At 39.4% G+C, this 22251-nt stretch overlaps 1 protein-coding gene across 8 annotated transcripts in view; it reads right to left on the bottom strand.

Annotated features, from left to right (window-relative positions):
* The window catches only part of trip12 (thyroid hormone receptor interactor 12), a 28571-nt gene that overhangs the window by 4612 nt on the left and 1708 nt on the right, over positions 1–22251 (bottom strand). For 4 of the 8 annotated variants that reach the window (XM_066709649.1, XM_066709652.1, XM_066709653.1 and 1 more), the window contains exons 2-35: positions 16108–16254; positions 15569–15694; positions 14558–15357; positions 11279–11384; positions 10767–10903; positions 10132–10215; positions 9850–9945; positions 9382–9533; positions 9198–9233; positions 9016–9111; positions 8606–8698; positions 8178–8339; positions 7732–7800; positions 7466–7631; positions 7224–7341; positions 6964–7120; positions 6298–6451; positions 5546–5774; positions 5200–5318; positions 4864–5068; positions 4520–4620; positions 4115–4289; positions 3803–3944; positions 3508–3699; positions 2726–2877; positions 2411–2568; positions 2247–2320; positions 1958–2157; positions 1635–1762; positions 1389–1540; positions 1032–1174; positions 648–804; positions 397–495; positions 78–192 (exon numbers count right to left, since the gene is read on the bottom strand). In XM_066709649.1, coding sequence (XP_066565746.1) covers positions 78–192; positions 397–495; positions 648–804; positions 1032–1174; positions 1389–1540; positions 1635–1762; positions 1958–2157; positions 2247–2320; positions 2411–2568; positions 2726–2877; positions 3508–3699; positions 3803–3944; positions 4115–4289; positions 4520–4620; positions 4864–5068; positions 5200–5318; positions 5546–5774; positions 6298–6451; positions 6964–7120; positions 7224–7341; positions 7466–7631; positions 7732–7800; positions 8178–8339; positions 8606–8698; positions 9016–9111; positions 9198–9233; positions 9382–9533; positions 9850–9945; positions 10132–10215; positions 10767–10903; positions 11279–11384; positions 14558–15357; positions 15569–15694; positions 16108–16205 — 5191 coding nt within the window. In that variant the 5' untranslated portion in view covers positions 16206–16254. Of the gene's footprint in view, positions 1–77; positions 193–396; positions 496–647; positions 805–1031; positions 1175–1388; positions 1541–1634; positions 1763–1957; positions 2158–2246; positions 2321–2410; positions 2569–2725; positions 2878–3507; positions 3700–3802; positions 3945–4114; positions 4290–4519; positions 4621–4863; positions 5069–5199; positions 5319–5545; positions 5775–6297; positions 6452–6963; positions 7121–7223; positions 7342–7465; positions 7632–7731; positions 7801–8177; positions 8340–8605; positions 8699–9015; positions 9112–9197; positions 9234–9381; positions 9534–9849; positions 9946–10131; positions 10216–10766; positions 10904–11278; positions 11385–14557; positions 15358–15568; positions 15695–16107; positions 16255–16525; positions 16654–22251 lie in introns of those variants that run through there. The other 4 variants (XM_066709651.1, XM_066709654.1, XM_066709656.1 and 1 more) reach the window with 4 other exon arrangements.

Genomic DNA, 22251 nt, shown 5'->3' with positions numbered 1-22251 from the left:
TGAAATAAAACCAACAACCAAATGGGCATCTCATTATTTAAGCTACCAACAGGAACAGTAACGCTTCACAATCATACCTTTGGGGTTTGATAGGGTTACTTCTTCTCCTCTCCATAACCCAAGATCAGCTCTCTGCAGTTCCTGAGATACAAGTGCATAAAACTCCAATGTTGGGCCCAGGCCAGTTCCAACCTAGGAAAACAAACAAGTTCGAATTAAAACTCTCTGGGGAAGTGAATGTTCCTAAAAAGTAGAAGAAATATTAAAATTGAAGTTGGCAATCTAGGCAAGTGCTATAAAGGTTTGAGTGGATTAAGAACATTTGCATTAAATCAGTTTGTGCAATTTTGGTCTATGGATACAAGTTATTAAATAATTATAAACAAGCTAACATACTTCATTTTCATACTGAATTTCCAGCATAGCTCTGGAGCTGCCAAGATCCTGCATCACTGATTCAGCCTGTTTCAGTAATTCTTCACGATTTATAGTGCGCTGTGGGAAGAAAAGTGAAAGTTAATGCTTAAAGCTTCATTAAGTAATTCAATATTTCAGAAGGCCATTAGAGCTCAGCCTACTTAAAAGGTAAACGTGCAAGGACGTCTACAAACGGACGACACCTAACCGTGCCCGAACATCCAACTCGCCTTTTTTCTGTCCAGCCTTGGCGCCACTCTGCTGTCTTGTGAATCGGACTGATTGATTTCTGGATTAGTGTCCAGTAATCTCTGCATGGCTCGATCTCGGTCGAAAGCCGTCACGTAAAACAGCATTTGTCGAGTATCAAATGGGAAGAAAAAAGGGCTGGAAATGGAAAAGACAAGTGATTAGAAAAGTGCCAATATTTGGAGACAAGAACATAGTGAATCAAAGTAATAAAAAAAAAAAAAAAATGTATTTGCCTGGTTGAATAATTTAGCAATTATCACCAAAGTATTTGTGGGGGGGGGGGGCGAGAACAATTTCTTAAAAAGCCCTTTAAAGCACCAAGTACAGAAATGTTAAGAGGACTATTTCCTGCAAATACATACCAGGTTTTACCAAGTTCTGTTAACCAGGAGGGTATGTTGCCAGTCATAATAACCAAGGGATCCTGGAGCTGCCGATTAGCTTTAGCTGTGAGTTTACTATTGATGAACTCGCTTGTGGAAATAATCTCTTTGCATACAGCGTTCTGAAAAACAAAGGAAAACGCACAATTGAAGCAGCACAAAATAAACCAGATACGAGCTTAAATGTGGAGGAAGGGGGGTGGGGGAAACCAAACAAACCCTTTGCACATGTTCAAAGGGGAATATTTCAGAGTTTGTGGACATCTTGGATTCACAGTTTAGAGTCTATATAAATATTTTGCGGAGGCTCACAACTCAAGTTAAAGGTTTACTCACATCGTACAGATAAAACCAGTATCTGCTAATTGAATGCAGAACTCGTAGCAGGAGGTTCACATCAAGCGAGGGATCATCGAACGTTATGCTTTCAGGTGGGTCTGAAATGAGGTAAACTTCTAACGGGTTTGTAACCAAGGGGCACACGCCATCTAAAAAAGAGGGGAACGAAAAAAGACCGGTCAGAAAACCACTAGCAAGAAAAAGGGAATGGTCAAAGTTGCACAGTAGATGTCAGCGCCTCACCGTGCCACAGCTCGTCATGTTTTTTTGCATTGCGGGGGGAGGTTTTAGTTGGGGCAGTCTGCGCACGGCCTCTCTTTCCACCAACCACATCTTTATTGCCATCTTCGTCTTCTCTCACTGGCTTATACCTGCAAGTTCACAGTAAAAAACAAACTTATAACTCCCTGCAACACAATGTACATACACTTGGAAGGGCTTGAGAAGAATAGATCGTGCCCACTTGGTTTGGGTTTTCCGTTTTCAGATCATATCCATTACTGCACTTGCATAATAGCAAAACTAGTTATGTGAACATCGGTCTTTTGAATGGAATCCATACACACCATATTGTATGGGTTTTTGTCCAAATCCCTGCCCTGCCCAAGGGGTTGCTCTCATCGTCCGTGGACTCGCGCTCCTCCTCAGCCTGTATACTGAACTGTCTGACAGCCTGGTACACCGTCATGTTGTAGGGCAGTAAGTGGTCTCCGATGTAGAACTGTAGTCTGTGCCTCACATTTCCAGAGTTCAAAAACTGTGCAGCCTATTTGTGCAAAAAAAGGGCATGAGTTACAACACAAAGTAAACACTTTGCCCTTCAAAGTATAAAACAAATAAAAACACCATGAATACCAGTGATTCATCGATTTCATCATCGGATCCATCATCATCACTGTCCTCATCTTCCTCTCTGATTCTTCCATAGCCTTTAGAAAAAAAAGTTCACAATTTAATCACACGAGGTGATGGAAGAGATTTATAATATTTTTGCGGGTATAGACCGAAAATCGACCAACCTCTGACAACCAGGTATCTTTCAATAGCTTGTACCAAAGCCAAAGGATCGATCTTCACTGGACCCCCCTTCCATTGCTTCACGTTGGTGCAGTCTGGATGTCTTTGGAGCTGGCATTTTAACTGATGAGTGTTGAAGAATTTCAGGGCCTGAGAGCCTCTGTTAAGAAAAAAGCAACAGAAAAAAACATTATCCTGAACTGAAAATGCTGCAACATACTACATGCAGTCGAATAAAGCTTGAGGGAAAACAATACTCCAATTCCAATTTGCATTACATTCAAAACATTCTTGTGTTATCAACTGCGAATGCCTACCTGCTGCCAGTTCCATTCCCACTAGGAAAGTCATGGACTTTCACTGGAAACTGTTCCATCTGGCTGAGACAATTGTTCATTTTGTGCACAAGAGCCATAAGGGGTCCATTCTCTAATGGATCAACTCTCCCAGGGGGCTCTGTTCCAGGAACCTGAAATCATTCAGTGAAATCCAAAGTGAAAACAATACTGCTTTGAATTATAATGCCTGTGTAACTGCAGTTATACTGTACAACACATATATAACATATTTAAGACAACTTTTTTTTTTTGTGTTACATTAACATTGTCTGGACTCGGCTGTTGTCGGAAGTAGCTTCGTCCTCAATGGGTTTCACTGATACTTTGATTTCCACTGATAAACCATAAGGTTGGCTTAGATCAAAAGGAGAGAGGAAAAAGTATGAGTGGAAAAAGATGTATACAATTAATATAGAGCTGCTCGCACAGTGTGCCTGTGTGTAAACATGCTCATACTAAACCAAACGATGGGGGTAGGCTGACCAATTGTACAAGCCCTCTTTACAGGGTAAGAGGAACTAAGAAAAATCCTGAAACCAAGAACACATAGCATGAATCAAATTATCCATTGTAGAATTAACAGAAATCCTCAGTATCTATACACACTCACAGTCTGCTCAAAACATGCACTGGCCACCTTGCACTGCAAAAGCCTAATGCTGAATGTAAGTTTGAAAACCTTGAAGAAATGTGCATGTGTTTACATGTTTGGATATTAACCATCAATATCATATCATCAGAAATACTTTGCGCTAACTTACCGGACATCCAAAAAAAACATGCAGGAACCTCTTTAACCGAACATCCCGACTGACAGCATCCTTGTCACTGTTGGAGGTCAGGTACAGCAGCAACTGTTTCACAAACCCACTGTGCTGGATTTCAAAGGAGGACACGTCCGACTCTGAGACTATACTGCGGATTTCTACAAGGCACTCGATCCCGCCATCCACCTGGATACACAACACACAAGCGCTCGTTCAATTCACAGTTCACAAGTTCAGCTCAACAGAAAAACACAGATTGAAGGTGCATTCAGTTAGGTGGTAAAGGTACCTGTAGGTTGAGTTGTTCAGTAGCAGTGCAAAGTCTCTGTAGTACATTCAGTGCAGGGTTACTTGCATCCACATTCTCAGAGTTAAAATAGCGTTCCACAAACTTGCTGGCCTGTTCCTTTATCCAAATCTTGATCTTATCCCTGCAAATAATCAAAGTTACGATATTCAATATCCATTTACTCTGCATATTCCCCACTTCAGTATGTTTATTAAAAAGCTGCCGACATTCAAATTTATTAACCCAACCAAGATATTAATTGAATAAGCGTGAATGGAGTAAAAGTGCCTTTGACAGTCTGTTATCCATCACCTGTTATTGGAGACCGAGTCCTTTGGTGGGGCCCTGGCCAGCCCACTGACCCCAGCTGTGCGTGCTGGCTCAGAGTTGGTGCTGTTCGTCTGGGTGCTCAGCTTACCCCATGTTTTGGGGTTTAAGCTCGCCAGGAAAGAAGATTTGGGAGACTGTGTTGTAGTAGGACTCTTGGCTGCAAGGGAAGGGGGAAAAAAAAGGGTCATTATATTGAATTAAATCATATCAAATAAACCTCGTGATCACGGTTGGAAATACTGAATGTGATAGCAGTACTTGTCAAAAGTACAACATCCAACATCCTATACAACTTTCTTAGTAGAAGAGTTGTATAACCTAAATATTCAGATGTACAATACTTAAGGAAACCATCTCTTTGTTTAAATATGAAAATATTGCCTTTACCCTGATTGTCAACTTTGTCATCATCCCTTGGTGGAGAATACTTTGGCCTTCTTGGCCCTCGCTTTGGCAGACGTTTTCGCTTCAAAACATCACTTAATCGACTAAAAGACAATTATAAAGCACATTTCAAATCAGTTTTATTATACAAAATGATGCTATCAAGAAAAATACTGTTTATAACAATCATTGTACTTTTAAGTAGAAAAGTGGTGTTATGAAATATAACCCAAGTTAAAGTATTTCAAAAAAATCAACCAGGACTCTTTCTTTGGGCAAAATTAATGAAGGCACACGCAAGGCAGGATAAAATCGGGTCTATACATGAATACACTTGAGGTGCTCACCCTTGGGGGCTCAGGTCCAGAGAATCATCCATGCTGTGCTGGAAGCTGGGAGAACCCAGATCAGGAGCTGCATTGGTTGCAGTATTGGTAGCGGCTGTGCTAATGGTTGTTGTACAAAGACTTCCCGTCCCACTGGTGCAGGCCTTAGGAGGACTTGTAAGGAAGGTCTCAGACTCTGCCAAATTCTTCACCTGGTGCATTACACCTAAAAACACAAAGGGGCAGAGTCAAATTCAACTTGAAGTTGATTACAAGGTTACATTTAATTTTTTAGTTCAATCCAGATTGCAATCCAAGCCCCCTGAACTGATGTGCAGATAGTTAGGTACACATTACCTTCTCTTCTAAAATAAACACTGAATATGTCTGGTAACTTCTGCATTAAGATCTCAGCCATCTGAAGGGCTCCAACTACTATCTTCAGATCTTGACTCGACAGCATGGAAGCAATGTGACTGAAAGACACAAGGACAAGACACGGTTAACAAACATGCATACATACGGACACTGCAGTGATAAGCAGAGTTATTACAAACACTAGTAGTAAAAAAAAAAAAAAATGCTCACACTCAAACTTAACAGCAGCTATACATACTAAAAACAAAAAAGGAGGAAAAAAGCCTAATACAGCACTTTTTTGCCAAAGTGTAAATCACAGGTAGCCTAATTATTGGGTACTCACCTAGACACGGCATGGTTTTTTAGCACATCTTTAAGAAGTTCAGCATCTGCAAAATAAATAATCCTAAGAATTGCTCTAAGGCACTTGTGTCTGACTGCAGGCCCAGCTGAGGAGCTGTACACTTCATACAGCACACCAAACAAAGTCTTTATAAAGCATTTCGCCAGTTCGGGATCTTCTTTCATCAGCTGTGCCCTTGCATCTTCCTTCTTCACTTCCAAATGTCCACCTTTATCAAATAAAATAAAATAAATTAAGAATGAGCTTCAGTCTACTTACTTAAAGACATGGCTGAGAGAGGCATTTCCAGAAGAGAAAAGCTTTTACAAAATGAAGGCCAAATTCATGATTTTATGTAGAATGAACAAATAAGTACTTTATCATAAACAAAAACAAAAATGAAATTTACTTATTGCCCACTTAAATTTCACTAATGTAAAACAATGCTCTGAAGATATGCACAACTGACACATATGGTGTTCAATAAACACTTACTATACTACAAAACAGCGTAAAAGGATTAGAGGGAGTTAACTGGAATGTTCTTTCCGACAGATTTCAAATTTTGAAATATTTCTGGCTATAATGAAAACTAGGCCATGTGTGGCAGGATACAAGATATCCAATTCCAAGAACCATCCTATTTTAATGCCCCTTTTATATTATTTGGAATGTTTTACAATAAATAAAAAAGGACATATGGCATACATATGACATACACATTTAGATACACTGCTTGTATTGATACTTACTAGTGTTGGGGTTGGCTAAAGGGTTGGGTTTTCTCTGAATTGCTCGCGCCGTTCCTGTATCCTCATTGATCTGCTGCATAGAATTAAAATCAATAGTATAAACACGTCCAAGGGTGGACAAGCTAATCTCATCTTCACCATTCTGATGAGCTGTCTGTGAGCAGAAAGATAAGAGAAAAGATCAATACTTCTATGAAATACCTATAATGAGAATCTAGCTGGGAAATTTATCAGAGAGCTCTTTAAAAACTGCAGGATTATCTGAGCTTCGCTTAGTGCCAAGAAAAATTAATTAAGGTACTGTTAACAATGATTCAGAGATTCCATTGTCTCGTAAGCAGCTGCTTTTTCAAAATGTTACCAAAATCACCTGAAATCAACATTAATCCTATAAGCCTTTAAGACTTGAAGTGCAAGGATCAGGACTACAGCTCGGGTTCATAAGAACTCTCAAACATTATAAATGAATTCGCCGTTCAAACTAGTTTACTCAACGATCATTATTATATATTTTTTTATTCATGCGTTTTACTTTATTGGTTTGTTGTTAACTGACAGGACTTGTGACTTTAAATCTTTTTATTGAAATGGCATTGATTGAGAAAGTGCATGCAAATGAACGCACCAACCACCAGACGATCGCCTCTTACGAACTGTAAAAAGTACCTCAATTATCCGACTGTCAATTCTGTTATAAGGGTGCCACAGGCCTCGGTCATCTCTCCACTGCCAGATAGCACCATCTGTGTTTTGAGTGTTTCCCTTTTTCAGCATTGTATCTACTGCAAAGATGCCCTCCCTGGGAAGGCATGGCATGAGCTCGCTGAAAGGAGAGAGGCAGGTCAGAACTGGTGGAGCATACAAGATTGTTGCGCAATCAGAAAATCCATGCCAGTATTGTTAAGGGAATATTTTCGGTATCTTACCAAATGAGAGAAGTCAGTTCATAGAGTTCCTGAGGACTCCTTGGTACCAAGTCAATCTGCTCCTGACAACTGCCGTTTGAAGCACCGCACAGAAGAAAGCGAAGGGTTTCGGCAATATCTGTGAACAGAGACAGATTCTGAACACCGTACTTGTCAGAGTATCGCACACAACCTTTGCGTCTTTAAAACAATTTCAATGCCCTACTGCAACAAGAGTCTACCACGACCCTGACGGTACTTACTCTGTTTCATGAGTTGCACGGCCAGGCTGGGGCAGTTGGAGCACATGAGGGAGAACATGCGCACCACCATGATAAACATGCCCGAGCTCAAAATGGGAGGTGTCACCACCAGGAGCTGCTGGATATTAGTCAGCAGGTCCTTAGACGCCACCTGCTGCAGCAAGTTCTGCCAGAGGAGAAAGATCGCCATGAGGACAGTTTCAGGGCACAAGTGCGAAACTCATAGTCAACTACAGTTCCCTAAACCAGCACAGAACCGGACTCACCTCTTCATGCTGGAAGTTGTCTACAAGTCGGGCAAAACAAAGGCAAGTGCTTTCAACCGACTTCTTATCCTGCAGAAACAAAGTACACTCTATGAGGCGAGGAAAGATGTGCTTAGCTGGGAGCCTTTTCAGATTACATTAAGGTCACCCTGAAAAATGGGAATTAAAAAGATGTAATGTAAATTAAAACTGTCAATCCAAAGTGAACAAACATCTGAGAAAACACCCACATTTCCATGAAATTTACTGTAATTTAGATAATTTAAACTGTATTTTAATTGTATTTTGCACTTTGTTTTGCACTTATGTTGTAAGTCACCCTGGATAAGGGCATCTGCCAAGAAATAAAAATAATTTAATAATCCAAAAAGAACATCCTTGACTGTAAAGTGGATATTTAAGAGTACGCCTTCATTCCCGAGTTACAAAAAGTCCAGGCGTCTTACCTGATGGGTTAACCGCTGTGTCAGTAAGGGCAGTGAGTCGGAAACGAAGTGAAACTCATCAGGGGTGATGCTCTGGCAGCAGTTGGCTGCGATGGCCAGGGCATTTCTCTGTGCATTAATGCTGAAGAACTCAAGGTACAGCAAGCAGTCGGCCAAGCCTCCCTACAGTGAAGCAACACCAACAAGGTGAAATACATCTATATATACAGAGCTGTGTCAAAATGAGCAGCCTTGACTGAAAACAGTGGAGAGAAAGACGAAGCTGCCTGTGGGAATATTAGTCCTGCGGAAGGCTGATTTTTATACCACAGGTATTACTTCTGGGCGTAGTTATTTTAATGAACAACATGTGTATATATAATGTATACATCCAAAGTTGCTTGCATTATGGAAAAAGCTTTAACCGAGATCACAAGAGCAGCACTTACAGCCTGAAGAATGGCCTTGCTGTGTCGACGGGACAGCATTTCCAGAGCGGTGAGCGCCTGTTCAGCCACGTCAATAAACTGGATGACTTGAAGCTGAGGAAAAGAAATTCTAGTGAGTATTACATTTACCGTTACAGACCCACTTACAGCCCAGGCTCTTGCCCCCCCACCCTCTAAAACGATGTGGTGAAGAAACACTGAACTGTAGACTGCGGACGTACAAGAAATAATGATGCAAAAGTCACCTTTATGTCACAGAACACAAAGCAATGTGATAAGATGGTTTCGAATGCAATGTGAAGTGGGCCCAGCTAAAAATAATTAGCTGCTAAGAAGCCACAACCATGAATCTTTACAAGCTTGATTAACACCAAGTGTATTAATCAAATCGCAAATTTTACTTTTTTAACCTTTTCCAAGAAGACTGGAATCGCATCCACCACCACAGCTGATGACCTGGGCAACGCCTCCATCATGTATGTCAGGGCCCGGGACGCGTGGTTCATCTGCGGAGAGCAAACCGTAACATTGAGTCAAAATGGACGGGACAATATGGGCCAACACCAAATAAATAAATAAATGAAAAACTTACAATGTCAAAATTATGCTCCATTTGCAACAAGGTTATCTGCGGAGACAGAGGAAAATATTACAATGAGAGCAAAGCAAAGAGAAAAGCAGATCGCACACACACAACAATATATACATTTTATGTAAAACATCACAACAGTAGCACACCATTTTATTGGGAGGTTAAGCAGTTAACACTTTCTTACCAAAGCTGGTACAACGCTCTTGACCGGGAAGCCACCCAGGGTTTCCTCGTTGCCCATGACCAGAAGCTGACACATCTCAATGACCGCCTGGAGCTGCTGGGACTCATCCCCGGTGGCCTGCAGGCCCTGGAGCAGCTGCTGGGCCTTCGAACCTGAGGGCAGAGCGAGAGTTAGACCACACGCGCTCCGTACAGCAGCCCATACATAACAGGCATGTGGTGGGATTCGTAAAATGATTATGTTCACGTGAATGTATTAACAAACCGATGTGAAAAGGTATTATTACGGACTTGTAGGGATGCAACTCCACTATTGAAAAGAGATTTTGGCAGTCATTTAGTATATAGTTTGTACAATACATAAATTGATGGATACACAACAGGTTTTCCATGTTTGATCTTTCATCTGAGGAGGACATGGTGTGCAACATCACAACAGCTCTGAAATCCAGATGAATTCGGGACTTACTTGCACCACTTCCTATCGTCCTGTGGAAAAGCTGGGACATTCGAGGGCCGAGAGGTCCAAAGAGATGAGGGGGAAGGCCCCGTGCCTCCAGGAGAGCTGAAAGCAAAACATATTTGAAGTTAAGAGTGAATGAAGACAAATCTCAGCAGCTATCGAAGAAAAATAACTGGTAATAGCAAGACATTATAAAGCCACTGTCATGCTATGTATCGCAGGCCTACATATTTATCAAAATAAAAATGGAAAGAACATGGATTTATAATGAAAGCCCTGAGTGACTACCTTGCAGGCGGCCCATTTCAGAGTCATCCGACTCGCTCTCTCCAGACGTTGTCATTCCCACAGCTCCGGCCACAGAACTAGAAGCTGAAAGTTAAAAGGAGAAAGGTGTTGGAATAAAACAATGTTACGTGACAGTTGTTCAGCCACAGGCAGAGATTTACCCATGTGAGAGCGCAACACACAGCCCGCGTCTCAGCTGTGCCTGTCAGACTTGCATAAGCAGCCAAAATATACAGAGCCAAACACAATCTGTACAGCACAGCTAGCAGAGTGATTTGCAGTACATCTCAGCAGCAAGTCAACAATCCTGTGTCTTTGTCTGCTTTTTCCACTCATTATTTGCCAGGCCAGTGGTGCAGTGTGAAACATCTCTTGCCATTTTCTTCATCTCATTACGATGCCACTGAAAAAGTGTGTGTGTGTACCGAGGACTTGGGATAGAGGCTAGAAATGTCCTTGGGGTCGTCAGCCTGTAGAAAATCTCAGGCCTGCACATGCTCCTGAAACATCCAGTGAGTTAATCTGACCTGCAACCCTAGAAGGGAGAAAGCTATAAACAACACTCCCTTCCTCCAACCAACTGAGGTAAAGCCAGCCTCCCGTTTCCAGGAGTGAGAGCAGTCTGCTGAAAGTACCTGATGCTCCTTGGGGCGCCTCATCTGTGCGTGCAGCTGAAGAGTTGGCTCCATCCTGGTTGTTGTCAGAATCTGCCATTTTCTCCTGTCGGCGAGCTTCGGCTGCCCCGCGTTTGCCCAGGCCAGAGCCTCGCCGACTGAAATGGGATTCGGGGCACACATCAACAGTTAAATTCCGAAACGTGACACAGCTGCCTAACCTTTCAGTGCTGCATTTCAATTATGACCATTACCAGCACATTCTTCTACTAATATTAAGCTATACAACACGAAATTAAACTTCTCTTTCAGCTTTGTCATGTTTTTATACGTCTATGCAACAAATTAACAGTACAAAAGTTAGCATCTTTAAAAAATTACTTTTAGATCAATATTTGGATGAACATATGGTTAACACCGCATGGTCTGAAATGTTAGCTAATTACATTCAAAGTTTCTTTAGGAAAAGCAAATTGTATGCAATACATAATATCTGCAGCTATATATACACGCATGTTCATCTATGCCTTTACCTGGTACTAGCACAGGAGCCCGTGGTCTTTTGGCGTGTGCTCCGCCTTAAACTGGGGAGCTCTGCTGGTGGGGACTCGCTGCGCTTCTTTGTGGACTTCCTTAAACCTGAGTACAACAAAACAATGGACAACCTTAGCAGAAGGAAAGGTGAAGCAACAACAGCAGGGATCTCCACACTGTCTTGGTGGGCTACTGGATGTTCTATTTTTAAATTGACTAAACTGAAACCAAGACTTAAGCCAATAGTGGAAGACTATTATAAGACCAAAAGGACTTGAAAATCTGAGCTTCCCTACACACTTTTGCAAACCATCTTTGCCATGGCTTTTATTAAGCAATCTGAATATAGAAAGAAAATTAACCTTGTAAGTATTCCCTTTTAGATTAGGTTCAATCATTTTGTATGTAATACATGGTTTGAGACACTCCAGGAAGTGAAGGAAGGATTTCTATAATAGTAATAAGCTTTGCTACAATTTTACTACTTTGTACTATTGAATAAACCTTATAATAAGCATGCAAATCTGCAAAGAAACAAATTCAACACATGCAATGTAATTCAGTTATATCCTAAGAATAAAAAGTATAATTAAACCTTTAGCCTTAGCTTCTAATTCACATGATAAATGAGCAAATTAAAAAGGATTTTTTTTTTTTAATTAAAAAAAAAAAAAAAAAAAAAAAAAAGGATTAACCTTGCTCATCTAATTTACAGCAAAAGCACATATCAAACCAAAAAGCAAAGGGGTAGACTGGTAGTCTGACTTGCTAATCACAATCAGGAATGTAGTGGTTTCCTAAACTCGATGACAGTATCTACACTTTTACACACTGACTTGAAATATTTAGTGCCTTTCCCAGGAAATATTCATTGCAAGACTATATGGCACTTACACATTGAGTATTCTAAGCAAATATGCATGACTAGTTATTAGAGCAGTTTTAGGATTGCCACAATCCTAGACATCCTCAAATTCTCTCTATATTCAGAGTATTACTCAAACTAGAACACTCATTTGACATGCTTATAATTACAAAAACACTACATGTAAATGTACAACCATATATAGGCCTATAAACATTGCCAGTTAAAAAAAAAAAAAGTATGAATATTGATGGTACCTTCCGTTAGCAGGTCATATTTTCTTCTAATTTTGCCCAAGTAAACCGCATTGTTCTCTTGGTGAAATATCATTGTGATTATTTTACACCATTTATCTCAACATTTGTTTATAGACTTGCACACAGTATGGGATAGGTGCTCTTCCATCTTTCCCCAGAGTAAATTATAGCCCCCTTTATGGGAAACACAAAACTTTTGTACAAACTCTATCCCAGCTATGCAGACAGAAACCGTTACACTGTGAAATTCAGTTGAGCGCCACTGAAAATACATTACTAGATTTAGATTACTAAAATTATTTTGAATGTGTGAATTTGATTTTGGGTAAATTTGATCACACTGTTCTGTAAAGCGCTCTGTGGCTACCCTGCAAAAGGGTGCTGTACCAAATAAATATTGATTGACTTTTCATATTAAATACAACAATACAACAGTTAAGAAAGGCTGCTAATAACTGGACCATACAATCCACCAATGATAGCTGTAAAGGCTGTGCATGACGTCACATTATGTAACATCACTCAAAACCATAAGAAACAAACCCATATTGCCTACTCCAAAACAGCCGGTTACAATCCTCTAGGCTGTCTCCACAGCACTCGCCACTGAAAGAATACTGACCGACATCTCTAGAGCCTACTTTTAATGGACTCAAGACCACAGTAACCAGCTCTGTGCATTCAAATTAACCTTAATCCATTCAGATTGTCTCCACATAACACATGACCTCTGGCACAATTAAATACCAGCAGCCTTGTCCCATTACTTTAGGAAATCTCTAGTATACTATCATATGTACTGCAGGTTGTAAAACATAGAAAGTAAGTATAAATCTATAACAAGTGCCACAGACAACGCAGTTTCTTTCAATTATACTATACAATACTGTTTATCATAGATTTGTTCCCTATTAGGCATTCAAAGCAATTATGGGGTCCCAAACAAGCTTCAAGGAAAGCTTAAAATACAATAAACTCATCTGAATTGGTGAAATAAAAATAATTCAAACCACTTTCAACAAATGGGGAAAAAAAAAAAATATATATATATATATATATATTGTAGCAATCTAAAATCAGTGGCACCACCACCCAACTAAGGAATTTGCCATCTTGTTGAGCAGCCTAATTAAAATATGAAGCAATCTTTGGAAATAGATTTTGTGCTTTTCCATAAAACATATGGTTAATCATTTGCTTTACATAGATAAAGAGATGACCACTGGCATAGTCCATAATAAATTAATCCACTGTCAAGACTGTAGAGCACAGAATCTAGCAGTTCACACACAGGCAGCCCAAATAATTTATACATTACAAAAAAAGTATGAAGTAGTAAGGGCTAGCCTATATCATTCAGCCGTCAGCCCCCAAACCCCTGCATCAAAGCCAAAACATGATCCGTTCAAGATCTGAAACAAAGGAGCTCACAGTGCTACAAAATGACCAGCTCCGGCAGCAGTCTGTGCCGTGAAGCAAAGAGTTATTACTGGCATTTGGAATCCAGTACATGCCTCTTAAATTTAAATCCCGTCTGGAGATAAAGCAAATGCTCCCCGCTATTTTATCATTACCATCCGTATCTGCAGTTCCATACCGTAGTATAAATGACTTTCCCCCACACCCATGACATCACCCTGTCAAACATTACCCTCTGCTCTTTCCTTTCATTCTGATCCACACCTCATGCGGTGATCTATACATTACTGCAAACCTGCCAACATTTCCCTTATTTTTAGATCGCTGCCCCCAGCCTGCCTGCTGAAAAAAGATTAATCAGTGATGTGGAGAACTGAAACTTGAGCTCGTCTTCAGCTAATGGCAATTTCAATGAAGCCACTGGCTACAGCAGAATGAGCTAAGCACTGCTTTCAACAAGACAGCCAGAGACCAAAACCAATCATGAGGTTTGATGGTATAAAATCATGACTACATGTGGTGGTCATTAACACGTAAGTGGATAAAAAAAAAAAAAAAAAAACTCCATGAAATATGTACTGTACAACCAGAAACGCTAATTGAGCATGAAAAGGAGCAGACAGGTAGCAGCAAATGCACGGTGTAGCAATGCCAAGACATTTTGTTAGGACATGCTTAACAGGACAGGAAGGGAAGAGAGAAGGGGTGAAGGGGTGGGGTAGCAAGTGGAAACTTACTTGCTAGTTTGGCTTGAAGTCCTGAAGGCCCAGGCTTTGACGTCTCTGATTTAGAAGACCCTGGCAGAGACAGTTTTGGTTTTGGCAGGTTGACTTTAGGGCTGAAACGGGCAGCCCACTCAAACTTGGAGGAGCCAGCAGCTTTGTTCTGCTCCTTCTCACGGCTGCTCCGGCGAGGGCTGGGGCTGGAGGCGGACCTGGATCGCCTGGCCTTGTTCTGGTCTTTGCCTTGCTTGACCCGGGCGCCCTGAGGTACGGGAGTGGAGGCAGCAGTGGAGGAGGAAGAGGAAGTAGAGGCAGAGGAGGAAGAATCCGTGACCGTGCTACACCCAGCTTTGGCTGAGGTCGCTGATTTAGAAGCCAGCTTGGTGGGTTTGTCAGACCTCTCTTCAGCACGGGTGGAGTGAGACCCAGAACCGCTATTTAAATTGGAGGCAAGATCAATCTTTTTGCGTTTCTGAGTGGGGGATCCCCCTGTAGCTCCACTCTTCCTGTTGTGGGCTTTGCTCGTGGAGGCAGTCTGCTCCGATTTCACCTGCTGGTCCTGGGCCAATTGTCTTTTCTTAGATTTAGTTTGACTTCTTTTCACCTCTGAAGAGCTCTCAGGGGGCTGAAGTGCTTTGGGCTTTTTGGCTGGGCTGGGGGAATATGAACTGTTGTATTCTGGACTTGAACTACGTTTAAATCCTCTGGAGTTGTCTCGCTTGGATGTCTGTCCTGTTGTTTTGTCTCTCTCTGAAGTACTAGCTGTATCTGGGTCTTCTTGCTGCACTAATGATGCCGACGAAGAAATACCGCTTCTGGAAAGTGGAGAACACCATTGTTAACAATTTTGAGCGCATCTGTATTGCATCATATAACAAGGAACATATGCATTTAGCAGGATAAACATGTAAAATTCTATTGTTCAGGTTATTTAGTAACTTAAGAGTAGCAGATTAAAGTAGCTCAGTAGTTTCAGCTAGATCTTAGTTACGTCACATTTCTGAAACAAGGACAAAGGAGTTGTACCTTCTAGAGCTGTGTCCTCTGGATTTTCCAGAGACAGTGTTGGATTGCACTTTTGAAGCCTTAGAAATAGGTCTTCTAGTCTCAGGAGGGGTATTTGCTTTATGTTTTACCTGCTCTGACTGCAACCTGTAAGGTTGAAAATTGAAGACCAAATAACAAGGGGGGGAAAAATGAATGCCTAATGAGAAGAAAACACAGATGACAGACCCCAATCATACGGTCTACTTTTCCCTCCATTTTTTTTTCAAGCATGTTAAATGGTAAGGGCATAAAAATGGCATAATCCCCAAATATTAGTTTTAGCAAAAGCATCAAACCCCGTGCAAAAGCAAGACATCTAAACAAAATTCAGAACAAGGTGAAGTTGAATGTTTTAGCTATCTATGGTTTGTGAAAACAGTGCAAGTTTCGATTAAACAGACAGAAAAACATTGCTTATGATCAAGCAGTTTTGTTACTTTATTAAAATATCAAATGTACTGTAGCTCCCCCAATTAAAAAATACACCCCATTTCCTTCACACAAGCCAGTGCACTTGCCTTCCTCCGACTGCGTCGTCTTGTGGCTGGGCCGCAGCAGTGTTCCTCTGTGAACGTCGCAGTGACCCCCCTGGATTGGTATTAGGCCGGTTGGACATTGGCACCTCTCTCCTGAAGGGACATACCCTTTCTAGACACTACCATTCACTGAAAGGGAAAGAAACGACTGTTCAGATACCTAAGAGGGGCACATTTTAAATGCGAATACTTAACATTTCATTTTCCAGAGGGAACAGTTAGTAATTGATTTATCTTGATATTCATCATGCATTTGATCATGCTGAAAACATTTGGTATAATCATCCAGGGATGATACAGTTTAAAACTTGTAAGTGCCATTGAGTGTTGTGTAACAGTGGCAGTATAATGCAGTTATCAGTGTTCAGTCCCCCGCCAAACAAGTACAACTCTGCCTCACCCCACATGTTCTGAATGGAGATGGTATGCAGCTGCCATTGAGCTGAACAACTTAATCCAATACGACCTGAAGAGCACCAAGGCTACAACTAGAAGAAAATGCAATAATGAAAAATGAGAAAAGATAACCATCCTAAGTGTTAGCATGTAAGAGTGTCCACAACCAATGAAATGCAATGAGAGAAAAAAAAACACGGCTCGATTGTTGTCTTATGTGATGAAAATACTACAGCTGGTTGAGAAACAGCACTATTACACATTTCAAGAACAAAAAATAAACTTGAAACTTAAAGATTAAAAGTGAACACAAAGTGCCAAGGATAAATGAGACATCAGTTATAGGTGAAGGACAATTCACATTTTTGGATAAATACAAAAGCACATTATATTCTATTGCAATCTTTATATAAAGATGTCTTTAAGAAACTAATTGAACCTACGAAATCTAACCAAAGCTACCTACTGTCCTCCTATACTCGTACAATTGTCCTGAGTGAAGATGCACCCTTAGGAGACATCTCACTCTACGTTCCTGCACAGCTTTGGAATTCTGCTGCACGTCTCTGGTCTTAACGAACAAAATTACAAGCACTCCCTGCTCCATCAGACAACATCATAACTTGCCTAAAATCCAGAGCATCTACATCGACATTGGTTTTGCAAAATCTGGACGTTTTCACATATGCAAATTGTGGTACAATATCTCTACACTTGCCACAAGCTGCCAGGGTTAGAGAAAACATTTGTACAGTATTAATTTGTACTACACTGCACCTTGAGTAACACAAATTAAGCAGTCCCACATAGTATATCCTTGGAGCTGCACACTTCGTCTGATATGGGCTGCACATAACAGAAGCAATAGCTGTAGGGAAATGAATTAAAAGACGGCAATTCACTTAATGTTGGTCGAAGTTTAAGCCTGAATCACAAGTAAAGATCACTTCTCTTCAAAAAAAGACAATTGTTTCCACATGCAACTTAATGCAAGAAAATACCATCAGCACAGGCAAAAGGAAACCAAAGACTTCATTGTACAACACAGCACTCATCAACTTCACAGGAAAGGAGGAGAGTAAGAGACCAAGAAGGAGGGGGTGCAGCTCTTTTCGGCACCTTTTGCATTTTTGGAAACAGATCAAGCTTTATTAACCATTACGAAAATGCATTACAGCACTAAAAATGTCTGAAATTGCCAAGTAGCTGAGATTTCAAAGTTAACTTCTTCCTGCAGTCTAACAAAAAATTGGCAGACACTAGATTTAACAAATTAATGAGCAATAACACAGCACTCCAAAATTCCAGAGTGGGAGACTGCACGATCCTATTCTACCAGACTTGTGACTATCTTCTGCCATCAGCTGTTGTGCAAGATGCTAAAGAAGCAATGGTTAACACATTACGAGAGAAATGTCTGTCAATGCATTATGATGTCAGTGTGACTATGCAGAAAAGGCACCTTTGTCTATGATTTCAAACAGCATGAGTGGTATTTAAGTTAAATTATCCACTTAGAGGTTTTTTTTGGTCATACCTCACCTCTATTCAGTGTCTCCACCTATCTGCATAACTGTTCTGAGGATGCAAGTTATCGACTGGAGTAGACTAAATTCCAGGACTATTATATTATTAAAACAGCAGGAACAGCTGCCTTTTTATATACAGAGCTAAATTGAGTACCCTACAGGAAATGTTTGTTCCATCATTCCAGACCTAGTTTTTCCAACTTAAGGCATTTCATCTTTTAATATTTAACATCGATGTAATGCTTTTTCAATTTTATACTGAGACATGTTGAGTAGGAACGAATGTAAATTAAGTTTAAATAGCTTAAACCAAATTAAAATCAGGAAATTAATTTAAATGGGAAGTGCAGTATGTAACCATTAACACATAACATCTTCTTTACATCAGTTCAATAGCTCATCACATTCTCCTAATAATATTGTGCATCTAAAAAAAAAAATCTTCCAATTATGTGATATTACTTTAAACAACATGTTACACAACATACATGTATGAATATTGTAATATGGAACTAAAGTTAAACTTAACTATATACATAACTATGTAAGAAGGCAGTGATTTTTTTTTCTAAGATGAATACAAATTAAAGAGGCTTGTGATACAAATGTGAAATGCTTAACAAAAGCCTTCCTTCAAATTCTGAAGTCTTCTGAAACTTCTGTAACATCAGTAACCAGTTAGAATTGCAGGAATTTGAGGCAAGTCCCTGTTCAATTAAGTATCACAAATTATATCTACTTCAAGGGGGAATAATAAAGTAAATAGACTAATAAAAAAAAATATTTACTAGCTTATGTTAAAACATGATTTGATTATAACTGACCTCAATTACCTATAGAAATCAAAATGGGGAATCAAATGTACCATGAACAGGTTATGTTTTCTTGTTTGATTTCATGTCTGGTGGCCAAAGACCTTAAACAAGAAAATGCAAGGCACCAGATATCACACTGTATTAATTAAAACATAAATCAGAGGCAATAAAGAATATAAAATCCTATCTTCCTAAGCATATGGTTTTAATTGTCTTTAGCTACACAATTCTGTCTATTCACATATATTTTTGTTTTTCCAAGCAAGAAACCAACAGAGAAGATATGCTCCAGCTACAACTGGATCAGCCATTTTGGCTTTTCTCCGATACATTTAGTGCTACTATTCAAAGACAAAACCAAAAGAGGGGTAAATTACCTTTCCTGATCTTAACATCAGGAAACATTTATCCATGAATTATATGGATCTAATGAATCACCAAATATTCCAGAAACAGCTTTGGAAGCTCTGTAGAATATTGTTACTATTGAACTAGTAAGAAATTGAAAGCGTCTTAACACAGCATTCTGTGATAAATAGCAATGATTTGTATTTCTTCAACCTAGTCATATAAATGGTACTTTCCAGGGGGCTTACAATGGTAAACCCTGTACTTGTGCTCTACAGCAAAATAATAATTCACTCATTCTATCTAGATTATAAAACCTATGATCTGTAAAGCATTACATTTTAGCAACTAAGCCTCATTTTATTATCAAAAATGAGATTATATAGTATCTACAGTAAGACATGTAAAATGCCATGTAAAGATTAAATGTATAGTTTAGCCTTAAAAAGAGATGCACGGGATTACAAAACAGCACAATCACTCCTCTTTAGTTTTAAAATACTGCAATCTTCTCCAGGGGAAAATACAAAGACAGGTGGCTTTCAACACCAGTCTGTATTTCAAAACTGTAAATTAAACCTGCCTATGAAAGTTTCATTGCATAACGTCAAACATTCAATTACAAATATTTAAAACAATGGTTTAGAGAAAGACAAGAAAAAAAAAAGCTAATGCTTTAAGTTAACATCAGTGAAAACATGTCCTGACATGTAGATAAATCAATTTTAATTTGATGACCATAAGGCGATTATGGGATTATGGCAATTTTTCTTATAGATTTTATAATGAATTATAACATAGTAAAGGCTTGTGACTATTTTTAATTACATTTTTAATCTGAGTAGCATAGTAGTAGCATATGAATATGAGACAGGTTCAAGAAGCTCAAAGCCTAATATAGAAAGACACACCAGAGACCATTGCTGCAGTAACTAGGCCTAAGCCCTTGTTGGGTGCAGTGAGAGTACCAAATAAAGACTGTTTTGTTCTGTATTCATGTCAGTTTATTGCCAACGGATCATAACAATATAGGAAAATTTTGCATTATGCCATCAAATCCTTGAAACAAAAAAGAGCCAAAGGTTGAAAGAATTCTGCAGGATACAGTTTTGGATTAAACTTTAGACGTGTAGATTATATTTGTACTTGTTTTCACACCATATGGAAAGGCTCTTGTTCCTTGATCGTTGCATTTGCAAATGTAGCGATCCTACTGACACTTTGCTTCCCTCCTTTGAGTTGAAATATGATCACATTGGTGCAGGTGTCTATTAACTAATGGATACTTCACAAATTTCTGAAAATAAATGGTTAGCCTTTTATATCTCAATAGATTCATTTTATCATAATATGGATTATCACTGAAGTGTTAAATAACGTGTGTAAAGCACAAACCATTCTACAGAAAGTTTCTTTCAAAAACATAATATAAATATGGTAAATGAGGGAAAAAAAAAGAAAAAAGTAATTAGTGCCAGAAGACGTTAGTAAAAATCAAACTAAAAATAAATGTTACTTTATCAAAGATGGTGAATTAGGATTTCTATCCTTTATTCTAATAAATATTTATGATTACATGTTTATAGCAGCCAACACTCAAGAGGTGATCAGGCAACCGATCTAGGATGAACTTCATTTTAAATCAAGTTTGATACAGATAATGCTTGTATGATATCAGAGCAAACTAAGAATAGCATGTGCTCTAATTAAATGTAATGAAAAGCTTATTTCCTCTCATTACATAAAGGCTGCACATACAACACACGTGTACAGTATAAATCCCCATGAACTTAACTAAATTGAACTTTAGGTATTTATTATACATTATACATCAACACCATTCACCATTTTTTTAAACTGTCAACTATCAAATCAAGATTTCAGTGAGAATAGGTTTCTAAATGCTCAAGACATACACATACATATCCAATCCAAACACTGGAATAATTTGAAAAAATAAGGGGAAAGGTTGGCTACTGTCAATCCCACCTATAGACAACTTGCAACAACTGAAGCCATCACTGGACCTACACGGGTCTTTCAACACTTAGGAAATGACTCCACCAAAGTAGAGCTTATGCTGGATGAATGGCCACCTGTGTCCCTTTAGACTAAGGCTAAGGAAGGAGATGTCAGGAGTACTGAGCAAAGGCACCTTCGTTTTTTTTCTTTTTTTCCCCAAGCAGTCACAAAGTATGCAAAGCAGTTTTGCAATAGGCACCAGCAGACTATCTGTTAATCAGTATTTTTTGCTCTTCAGCATTTAAAACAATTAGAATGTAGTACTGCAATACTACAGTGAGCTGCCATACATTTTGTAAATGTAGTTTTTTAGTACTCTTTTGATGTGTATAGCTGATGCAGGTGTGCCTGTTCTGACAGAGACAACAACCTTCCTTAGATCATTCAACCCTATGTAGCAATTGCCAATTCAAATCGTGTGTTAAAAGACAAGGCAGGGTATTTGCAGGCTTTATTTTAAACAAAGACAGGTTGCATTAATCCGAGGCAGCTGCCTTTAGACCAACCTAAATGAGCAGAGGTAGGATGCTCTATGTTGTGGCCCACCACACCACCCTGAAACTTGCTAAGAGAACATTAAGAGAAATTCACAAGTCTGAAAGTATTCCTCATCACCAGGCTTGAAATGCTGTTCAGGAGTGACCACGTACTGTACTGAGACATGTTTCCATACTTCTGCTGGGCCAGAAAGAAGCAGTCTTCCTTTGCCTGCTGTAGAGATGGTTTCTTTAACAACAAACAAAAAACATAATAGGCCCTGTGCTCCAGCAACAGACTTAAATGTGCTTGATCGCAGTGCTGTTTAAGAGATTCATAAACGTACAGAAAATCTATTCATGTGCGCTGATTTTAATAGAAATACACGAAGACCCCCCCACCCCCACCCCCCTTCTTCACTAGCAACATTTTAATCTATTTTCAAAGTTCACATATAGTATTTTTACATGAAAACAAATATATAACTAATAAAAAAAGTCTTACTATCTAAACCAGTTTGACACCGGAGAATTTTACCA

This window comes from Amia ocellicauda, chromosome 7 (genome assembly GCF_036373705.1).
Source record: "Amia ocellicauda isolate fAmiCal2 chromosome 7, fAmiCal2.hap1, whole genome shotgun sequence".
Taxonomy (NCBI): Eukaryota; Metazoa; Chordata; class Actinopteri; order Amiiformes; family Amiidae; genus Amia; species Amia ocellicauda.
This window is presented reverse-complemented; position numbering and strand designations above follow the sequence as displayed.